An 11,287-nucleotide genomic window follows, 5' to 3' on the forward strand; every position below is an offset into this window, starting at 1 on the left:
AAACATTACAACCGGCAGTTCGCTTGAGCATCAGCACTCTAGTTTGAATTGCCGCGCCCCGGCAATCAAATAGCTGTAAAATCGCAGTGAATTGGAAGCAATTTTGTGAATCTTTTTTTTTTTTTGTCTATATTTTACTCCACTCAACAAGGTTGTGCTCGGGGATGTTTCAATTATACATGCATGCAACATTGATGTGTTGGCAAAACGAAAATTCAACCCGTCTAAACATCTCACCCGTCCTTCACCTCCGCAAGGCCACTTCAGGCAGCCAAATTGTTCCCACGCTTCATCACGTAAACATCTCGGCCGCCTTCACCATCATCATCACCATCAATAACAACACATCTTTCGTGTATCTTTCTTCTCTAATGACATCACAGTCACCCAGGTCGAATCGAGTCTATAGAAATATAATTTGTTGCACAAAGGCATAGAGGAAACATTTTTCCGCGCTATTCAACAACTTCTCAGTCCATTGGATTTCCCAAATGAAAACGTTCCGGAGTGCGGATTTTCCTCTAGTGACATGCAGCAGGAACTCAAATGATAATTGATTGGCATGTGAATAGTACACGGTTCGTTGTGCTATTGCATGCAATGTGCGTTGAGTGGGGTGGGCGAGTTCGTCAACTACACGGCAAATGAACACGCGAGTAGTTGATTTAAACAGCTAACGACGAATTAAATTATTATGTCAAGCAGTCGCATTACTGGCGCTACAGTTACCATATCGGCAAAAAAAATTATTCACGAAATAGAACGTGAGAAGATGCTGTCTGTATAATTTTGGACTTACGATCAAATACAGGGTGCGACATCACAACTTGCTTGCCGTAAGACTTCGTTCAACATGTTCGTTGCCCTTTGTGATACGATCGAGTTTCTTGCACATAAGGGAGTAAACAAAAAGAATATATCAATGGGAATATCAATGACACAACTCGAGTAGGGTCGTGTCTCATAGCTTCAGAAGCGTATTTTTTTCTCTGACACACATCTAAAAATGTTCATTGGACGACATAAGTTGATAACATACAAATGAAGCGAGGAAAGTATGGATGACGATGTATTGAATGAAGGGATAATTACGAAGAAAAGTTCATCGAAATTAGACTCGAATATTGGAAAACTGCTATTAGGGTTCCCAGTAGAAGGCAAAGTATTGAATGTAAAGAAGTGGCGAAGAATGTCAACAATAGGTCGTACATTACCTATTATTCCAATTGTCCAAACTCACCTCAAATGTATAAATAATGCGTATGCTATGGCAAACCTTCAGTATACTGCTTTCATGTGCATCAGTCGCGCTCAATCCATTCGCTCCGTCATGCTACTCAAAACATGCACAATGCACACTAAGTGCAATGCTTGCACTGACATCAAAGATTCGAATTAAAGACGGAAAAGTGACGACACAAATTTGTGGAATTCCGCCTGCGGATGACGGATCTTTATAGCAGCATGTCCGAAAAAGAACCTGAAACAATTGAGAAGCAGAGCAGATGATCTAAAGCCCCTGAGAAAGATGGTTATAATAGCTGTTATCCATGGTTATTTTGCATAGTGAATCCTAACTCTTCTCACCTATTCCCACTAACAACTTTTCCTTCCGAAATAATCGCAAGGGAACCACGGTATAGAGGCGACCCTTCTGGCCGCGAATATCATACTCACATTCCTTTCCTTCCCCCGTTATTGACTGTTTCAAGCTCGAATCACCGAAACATGCACAATGAGAATGATATGCTACTCCCAAGTCTCAATCAGTGTGTTCTTTGTGCAATTTCGCTGGTTCAGGTCACTCATGAAGAGCAACTACGAAATGTATATTCTATCCTAGCTCAAGCTCAAAAGAGACGACAAAAATTTGCAACAAAAACTCCGCCTTTGCTCCGCCCATCACCATTGTCGATTCTGCTGACCGGCGAAGATTTAGTTTTCCATTGAATCACACTTTTTCAAGACTAAAGCAGAATGAACTTTAAAATTTGAAGCCTTTATAATACGAAGGAGGAGAAAACGCATATTTTACTTATATACCCATACGTATTTTGCATCATCAAGGTTATGAATACCGTGCTAGTATGAAAGCGGACTTTTTCTCGAAGAAAACACTCGTTTATTGCTATAAAATGAAAAACTTCACAAAGTATTTTTCATCGATAGCTACTGATTTGCCCGTCGTTCTGACTATTTGTGGATGCCACGCCAAAAGAACTGTTCCTCTTAGGAAGCAAACCATTCATCATTCCCACATTTTTGTATGAATTGGAAAGCTAATCAGCATGTGTGTGTCCCATCGATGCAAATTGGTGGTGGAACAAGTTAAATCTGGCGGGTAAGCCGCATGTGAATGCTCTGTGTACTCTGGTCGTTTTTCATCCAAAAATTGAATCAAATTGATCATTTGTTGTCGGTAGTGTTCAGTATGAACGGTTTCGCCAAGTTTGAATTGCGCATAGTAGATCAAACTTTTCTGATTTGGCCCTGGAACCTCTATTAATGGTTCCCCTAGACTTACCCATGATATTTGACGCTTAAGAATCTCGAAATAAATCCAATTCTCACCGCCAGTCCTATGGAGAAATGAGTTTCTTTGTACCTGGCGAGCATCATTTCACATTTGGATATGGTCGAGCATTGAACATTTCGTTCACATGTTTACATTTGTTAACATTGTTCTGAGCAAAACCAAAAAATGCAGAGTTTCTCTTGTTCGAATTTGTGTTCTGATGCGTTCCAAGCGACGAAACCATGCAACCCATCGGCAGAGGTGCCACACATACAGATTTATCTTGAAAGGTACAGATGTTTTTTGGTACAGATTTTCTGGAGTGATAAATTCATAACACGTGGAGTTGGTGAAACAGATGTAGCACAGATTACGGCAATAATATTTATGTTGGAATGGCAATGGATGGCGATGTAGATAATTTTTAGGGATATTTGATGCAGTTTTTTTCGTGGAACTGATCAAGCAAATGAGAAAATGATTCGATTTTAATGATGCGACACTCAAGGCTGTTGCCATGTTAGATTCAAGAAACCTTTCCAATTAAATGAGTACTAACGTTGTAGAGGAAGCGTTTTCAAGATTCTACGAAGAAGTTTTATCAGATCGGGACAATGAATTCCGTGCCCTAAAAGTAAGATTTCTCCGGAAGAAAATTACCGTTTCAGGAAACAAACATTTGCATGATTGCATGCCCAAAAGAACCAACAGTTCGATCGGATTTCCAGCGCTATGATTCCTTGTTTCTAACCGTCTCACTATGCCACACTCACGGCGTACGTCGAGCGTTTTTTTTTTGAATATAGTCAGAACAAGAATAAGCTTCAAAATCAGCTCAGCAACGACACGACGAAGTTTTAAGATCGAACGATTTGATTGAATACCGAAAATTTAATTGATAGATAGTATGTACTCTAAATTTAAAAAGACTATGTATAAGCATCATCAAATGCACGATGAATTCAAAGCTTGCAGATATTAATGTACATTTACAGCAAATGTAGTATTTGTAGTAAGTAAATGTAATATTTTGTAGAAAATTGATGAGTGTTTTTTTTATGCTAATGAAACAAATTTTTCTCTGCAACGAATATTGCAGATTTTTGGTACAGATTATTGGAAGAAAAAGTATAGATAAAAAACATTTTTTCCCTTCTGGTACAGATGAAAATGTGGCAACATTGCCCATTGACTCTTCTCAGGAACACCAACCAGGGTGGCCAACTATAACATTCCAAAATCAGAACGAATGAAAATAAAAATCAGGAAGAAAACAGTATGAAATCAGGCATGATTTGTGTGGCGCTAACCACTCTGCAACAAAATATTTTGGTCCTAAACCGAGTAGGGGTGGGGGTGGTAAAATGAATACCATAAGAAATATAACCATTTACTGCGTCCACATACCGCTACAGTACCCGTTTTTCGAAAAATATTATGGCCTAACTAAGTGTTGTTCAAAATATCGAACGATTTTTAGTGTATAAACATTTCTCATCAAAAGAAAAAAAGTCGTCAAATCGAACGAGCGACGAACATGATCACCTGGTGGTGGTGGTGAAATGATCACTTACACATATCATTCTAATTGGGATAGATTCATACGTTGTTTCTTGTCTAAATTTGTTTAAATTAGAGGAGAGAGGGAAGAGGAGAAGAGAGTGAAGAGGTGAGAGGAGAGAGGAAAGAGGAAAAAGGAGAGAGAGAAGAGCGAAGAGAGAAAATAAAAATACAGTAGAACCCCGATTATCCGCGGAATAGTCTGGCTAGCTCACCGCGAATAACGAAAATCGCGGATAACACTATAAAGGACTAAACATGAGTTTCAAACTAAAAAAAAAGATATTTCAGCATGAAAACTATTTTTTATCAATACAGAAATCTTTAAACTATCCATCTACAAGATCTTGTACACTAGTGGTGAGAGAATCTGGAAGCCATGACCAAAACAAAAGTGCACGAGCCTATCATTCACTGACAAATTTCGGGAAAGCCTATAGATTTACTATGGAACTCGCTGTCGCGAATAATCCGCACCGCGAATCATCCGCTCGCGGATAATCGGGGTTCCACTTTATAACATGCCCTGCCCATCGCACTCGTCCAGCCTTGGCGACTTTCTGAATGCTGGGTTCGCCGTAGAGTTGCGCCAGTTCGTGGTTCATTCTCCTTCTCCATACTCCGCTTTCCTGTACAGCACCGTATATTGTTCTGAGCACTCGGCGTTCGAAAACTCCAAGCGCTTGTGAGTCCTCTTCAAGCATCGTCCATGCTTCGTGCCCATAAAGAACAACCGGTCGAATTAGGGATTTGTACATGGTACACTTCGTACGGGGTCGGAGTTTGTTGGACCTCAAGGATTTGCGGAGCCCATAGTAGGCACGACTTCCATTGACAATGCGTCTTCGAATTTCACGGCTGTTGTTGTTGTCAGTTGTTATCAACGAGCCAAGGTAGACAAATTCCTCTACCACCTCGTGCTCGTCGCCGTCGATCACAACACTACTACCAAGAAGAACTCTGTTGCGATCAGTCCCTCCAGCTAGCATGTATTTAGTCTTAGACGCATTGATCCCAAGCCCAATCAGGCCTGCTTCGTGTTTCAGTCGGGTATACAAGTCGGCTACCGTCGCATGTGTTCTTCCGATTATGTCCACGTCGTCGGCGAAGCAGATAAACTGACTAGACTTGTTGAAAATCGTGCCCCGCATGTTGAAGCCCGCTCTCCGCATAACACCTTCCAGCGCCACGTTGAAGAGCAGACAGGAGAATCCATCGCCTTGTCGAAGTCTCCTGTGAGTCTCAAATGATTCCGACAGCTCACCTGAGATCCGCACACTGCACCGCACACCGTTCATCGTTGCCTGAATTAGTCTTGTCAGTTTTCGGGGAAAGCCGTGTTCGTCCATGATCCTCCATAGCTGTCGTCGGTCGATTGTATCATATGCGGCCTTGAAGTCGACGAAGATGTGGTGTGTAGGGACCTGATACTCTCGGCACTCTTGGAGGATCTGCCGCAGTGTAAAAATCTGGTCCGTCGTCGAGCAACCGGGCATGAATCCGGCCTGATAACTTCCCACAAATCTACTTACTATTGGCGATAGACGGCGGAAGAGGATCTGAGACAAAATTTTGTAGGCACCATTCAGGATTGTGATGGCACGATAGTTCCCACAATCCAACTTGTCGCCTTTTTTATAGATGGGGCAGATTACCCCGTCCTTCCACTCCTCCGGTAGCTGTTCTGTGTCCCAGATCCTGACTATCAACCGGTGCATACACTCTACAAGTTTTCTCGGACCTCCCTTGAAGAGCTCCGCTACGAGGCCATCCTTACCAGCTGCTTTGTGGTTCTTGAGCTGATTAATGGTCTCCTTAACTTCACCCATGGTCGGGGGTGGTACGTCGTCGTTGTTCATTGCACCGATGTAGTCCTCCTCAACGCCGTCTTGGTCTCCTGTCTGCGCGCTGTTCAGGTGTTCATCGTAGTGCTGCCTCCACCTTTCGATCACCTCGCGTTCGTTCGTCAAGATGCCTCCTTTCTTGTTTCTGCACATTTCAGCCCGCGGCACAAAGCCTTTGTGCGAGGCGTTTAGTTTCTTGAAGAACTTCCGCGATTGTCGAGAACGATAAAGCAGCTCCATCTCCTCACACTCTTTCTCTTCCAGGCGGCGCTTTTTTTCCCGAAAGAGATGTGTTTGCTGCCTTCGTTTCAGTCTGTATCGTTCCACGTTTTGTCGAGTCGCTCGTTGCAGCATGGCTGCGCGTGCTGCATCCTTCTCGTTCAGGAGCGCTCGGCACTCGTCGTCAAACCATTCGTTCCGTTGTCCTCGTTGTTCATACCCGATGACGGTCTCTGCTGTGCTGCTAATTTCTGATTTTAAGGAGTTCCAGCATTCATCGAGGGGAACAGCATCCAGAATCAGTGGAACAAAGCGATCGATTGGAGAAGCTCCTGTTTCAACCGATCAACCTAACCTAACGCCTTAGTAAGGAAGAATTATCAAATAAGATGGAGTTGTACGGTCCATGGAGAGAAGAGAAAGTATTATTCTGGCTAATCCTATATTGATAGCAGCAATTTATATCGATCCAAAGAGCAGAATTCTACTTTACGTTAGTCAATTAACGATGGCCAAGAAAGCACTATGTGAAACATCGGAACGGATGAAACGATGAAAGGTTTTTGACGGAGGAGGAAGATCAACCTGTCGGCGAATCTTGCAGCGGTAATCTTGAGTATTCATCTTCATCAGAGAACACAGATTTCGATGCCTTCCTGAAGCATTTCTTTTTTACGAGCATTCTAAATTTTATTTAAATTCATTTATTTTAAGAGGCTCAGTTCTTCTGTAGGAGCCTTGAACCACTGCGACCATTGGTTTGATCTATTGCAGTGAAATTCTCAGATACCTCATGTATCTAAAGGAGCTAAACTTTTAATTATATTTTTACTAGTATATATAAACCTTTTTCCTTAACTCTAAGGTTATTGAGGTAAGAAACTGATTACTCCTAGTCGACTCGAGTTTAGAAGGATGACATTTTTATAGGAAAAGCAATTCTAAATTTTGATGTTTATTTTTATTGTCTAATCAGAGAAAATTGCAAAATTAAACATTTTAATGAAAACCCTGATTTCGAATTATTTCATTTTTGTTAGCTGGAGTCGGAGTCGGAGTCAGTACTTATAATTGTGGGGAGTCGGAGTCGGGGCAGCCCTGAATATTAATTTGAAATATTTCAAACATTTTCGTTACATGTCTCATTTTCAATTTCGTAGGGTGATCCCTCCCATGGAGAAATCAAAGACGTAGACCTACGTCAAAAGAAATGAAGTAAATATAATAAATATAACAATCGAAGCTGGAACCAACTGTGAAAGAAATTACACTGTGTGTTTGTAACAATACGTGATTCGTGAAATGTAAATATTTTTACAAACTAATCTAGATGGCGAAGCGTTGAAAACTTGTTATGATTTTCAATGAAGATGTATTTTTTATAATTGGCAAATTGGTCATGGGAGGCAAAGTGATCACCTGCTTGTTTGATAGTATAACTATTGACATCGTATTGATAGTCATCTTATGTTTGAAGAATTTAATGACTTTTGGGTCACCCTGTACTTCAGTAGTACTGTCACATGTCAAAATAGAAAAAAATAGAAATTGCTCTCACGATAGCCATTCGGCCGTAGTTCTGCGCTCATGGTATCTAAGGAATTTCTCGTGAAATTTAGTTTATTCATTTAGTTTATTCAACTTATGTTGGACAAATCATCACTTTGGACAACTGTTCACATATTCTAGGAGAGGTAGACAGATATTTCGTTCAATCTCAGCGATTAATTAATATAAAAATTACGTTGATGTTTGGGGGCAAAGTGGTCATAGGTGCATAACGACTTACAATGTTCTGTTTACTAAAGCTAATATACCTCATCACATTCTGCTCTTGAAGAGGTTCCTTTTGTGGCTGGAAAAATATGCCACTCCAACTAAACCAAGCCTCATTTTGCGGAACGTTATGTGTTTCTTACAAAGTTTTTGTATGCATCAGAAAATTTAAAAAAATGGAAATGGGCATATTCTTTACGGTGACCACTATGCCCCCACTTCCCCTATGATACAATGTAATGACCAATTATTGTAAAAGGTAGAACCACGAATATTCCCTAGGCACAAACGAAATTTATTGATTATAAAATCAGAATTTAATGCAATAATTCGCCTAAGTAGTTCATTTTTGTTTTGATCTACTGATATAACATAATGTTAACGCATATTGGAAGACATATATAATACTAAAATCCAGACAGCAAAGTATCTCAGTTTGTCGAAACTTGATTTTGGTAACGGATATTGATTACAGTTCATATGTTGACTATATATAGTTTTATATTTTAAGAATAAATATATGAAAAACATAAAACGTCAAAATGAATCATCTACCTTGATATTAAAATCATCAGGTGTTCATGGCAAGCTTCAAGCTTTTTTTGAAAACAAAATTGACATAACAACGTTACGTGAATTGCGATAGCTGAAGTCAACATACGTTTCACACCAAAATGAGAAGAAAAAAAAAATCGGTCCATCGGGAGACATGGTGATTGCGTAACATTTTTTTCCGCTGCCGCACCGGTAAAAGGTGTACTCATCAGTGGATCGGAAGAAAACAGCGCAATATAAACACGAAGAGAAATGGTGCTAATGTACCTTCCATTTCACTTATGGCACTTCACGTAGTTAGCAAGACAACACACATGATGATGCATGGCGGAAAAGCAACCGTGCAATATATGTACACCTCCAATCGCGCAGACTTATCGATGGATGGCGGTTGTTCCGCGGGTTGAACCCAATGCTGCCACCGCCGTCTCGGTGAAAGTGTATGCAGCACCAAGAGATATATGTATACGTGCACATCACACACCATGGATCAGGAAATGAATTAAATTCAAATTTGTTTCGATCCGGAACATAATTCAAACGGGGGCGGAACATATCTGCTCCGCCTGACAAACCACGATGGTTTGGTTTGAATTAATTGAATTAATTCTTTGTGACTTCATAAACTGAAGCTTTGTCCCTTCACTACTCAATTCGTTCGTCATGAGAATAGTATAAATGGAACAAACAACCAACTACAATAAACTCACCTCCAGCTCGATTTCGATTTTGTTAATATCATCCGTTGCCGTGTTGAGATTCTCCAGTTCAATCTAAAAATAAAAAGAAAAAAAAAAGAAAACGTGAAAGAATTGCTTTCTACATTCAATAATTATACCGCCCACGGGCCAAGGACTCTCCACGTTGGGCGTACAATAATCAAATATTGCCACCGCATAATATTCAGTTCATGGTCCACACGAGAAGATACGATGCTGCTGCCGATGCTTTTGGGCGTATGCCAAAATCCATTTATAGATGGCATCTTTCTGAACCTTTTTTCTATATGGCTTTGGAGCTTTGAACGTTGGAGACCGGGTACCCGACCCGGGAACAAATTTGCAGCGTGACCACATGATTATGTTTGTATATGCGGCAGGGCGGGGAAAGGTTAATTTGATTCTCAGATTTTAATGAAACATGATGTGACACAGATGAAATTGCTTCAATGAATATGCCGAACAGAAGCCACAAAAGGGTACCCACCAAAAACCTCCATGTGAGGTCTGCTGTTCGGCACATGGAATTTATGGGACATCTGCCGCAACACAGGCAGAACTTCAGAAAATATTGCTTATAACGCCTAACTGCGTTTTGCACGTTCCACATTTGCCACTAACATAGTAAAAAACCAAGGTTACCAAAATTTGAAAAATTTTCAAACGTTACATATGAATTATTTTTTGTTCAATGCTGTACGAAAATTTCTAGGTCGGCCCTCTCAACACATTAAGGACCGCACGTTTTGGGGCAAACTTGAACGCTTCATTTGTACGAATTCCACGAATGAGATCGTTTCCTTCGATGTGGATGAGATGAAGGCGAGCCATCGGTAGACCTTGTTAGATTCTCGGCAAACCAAGGATTTAACCTTCAAGAGTAGAAAACACGGGTTATTTCGTAATACATTCGTAACAGACGGAACGCGAAACACGATAAATTTCGTGAGCGGTCCGCAATATGTTAAAAATAACGTAATTTTTTCAATTTTTTTCAGTGTGTTGTCGTAAACATACATTTTGGTGAATATGGTGGTGAATATAATAAATACGGTGCAGGTGATCATTCTCTTCGCATATTTTCGCAGCCGGGACACTGAAAATCAAAAAGTGCGTAAATGCTTTTTCATTGTTTCATTGTTTCAAATAAATCTAGCTCAGCACTGCACTCAGACAGAAAAAGCCAGTGTTCATGTTTTGAAAAAGTATGGCAGATCTTATCGGCAGATAGCAAAGGGGGTATCAGAGATACCAACCTTCCTGATTTTTCAGGATTTCCCAGACTTTTTGGTACGTTCCCTGATATCATGATAAAGTTATGATTTTTCAAATTTAACCGATGCACAGTGGGGAACCGAAAAATTGCCTCAGCTGTTTCGTAATATTTTTCCTTTCTTGCTATAGTATTTTTAATTCATTTTATTTATTTATTTAGATTTGCTATAATATTCAAAGGCTTAAATCCCAAATTTGGGCACAATATCATGAAATCTGATTTTTTATGACTTTTCAATGACTAGCATACTGACGTTTTTTGGGGTCAACGAAAAAGTTTTTCGAATAATATATATAATATATATATAATACTAGCTGTACCGTGCCACGCTTCGCTGTGGCACATTGTGGTTGCATGGCTGAGTTGAATTTTTCATTTGTTTATGTTGTAACAACAATCCTAGATGTGTTTGGTTGTTTTATATATTGAATCATAGTTTGAGCTAAATCGGTTCCGTACTTTTCAAGTTTTTGACGCGTACACAAACGAACAGAACATTTTTAAATAAATAGAGAGAGAGATAGATGCGGGAAGTCGATAAATTTTAAATCACTTCGAAACACAATTTCAGTTCACGATTTTGTCAAACATGTGGGAAAAAAATGTTTCCATTACATAGAACACATATTCATTACTGAATAGTCGATTTCATTAGAAGCTCAATTTCAGAAACGCGTTCTGGTCAGATATAAAATCATTTTTCTTCAAATTTTCCATTTTTTTATGTCGTAACAACCCTCCTTGAAGTGGATTGTATATTGTGTCCAACTTTGAGCTCAATCGGTTCCGTACTTTTCGAGTTTTTGACGAGTACACAAACGAA

At 39.9% G+C, this 11,287-nt stretch overlaps 1 protein-coding gene and 1 long non-coding RNA gene across 2 annotated transcripts in view; one reads left to right on the forward strand and one right to left on the reverse strand.

Annotated features, from left to right (window-relative positions):
• The window catches only part of LOC129765081 (SH3 domain-binding protein 5 homolog), an 85,470-nt gene that overhangs the window by 50,353 nt on the left and 23,830 nt on the right, over window positions 1–11,287 (reverse strand). The window contains exon 2 of the mRNA XM_055764936.1: window positions 9,180–9,242. Within this exon, the coding sequence (XP_055620911.1) occupies window positions 9,180–9,242 (63 nt within the window). The remainder of the gene's footprint in view (window positions 1–9,179; window positions 9,243–11,287) is intronic.
• The window catches only part of LOC129765082 (uncharacterized), a 49,939-nt gene that overhangs the window by 19,309 nt on the left and 19,343 nt on the right, over window positions 1–11,287 (forward strand). The gene's annotated exons all lie outside the window — the stretch shown is intronic.

This window comes from Toxorhynchites rutilus, chromosome 2 (assembly GCF_029784135.1).
Source record: "Toxorhynchites rutilus septentrionalis strain SRP chromosome 2, ASM2978413v1, whole genome shotgun sequence".
NCBI lineage: Eukaryota > Metazoa > Arthropoda > Insecta > Diptera > Culicidae > Toxorhynchites > Toxorhynchites rutilus.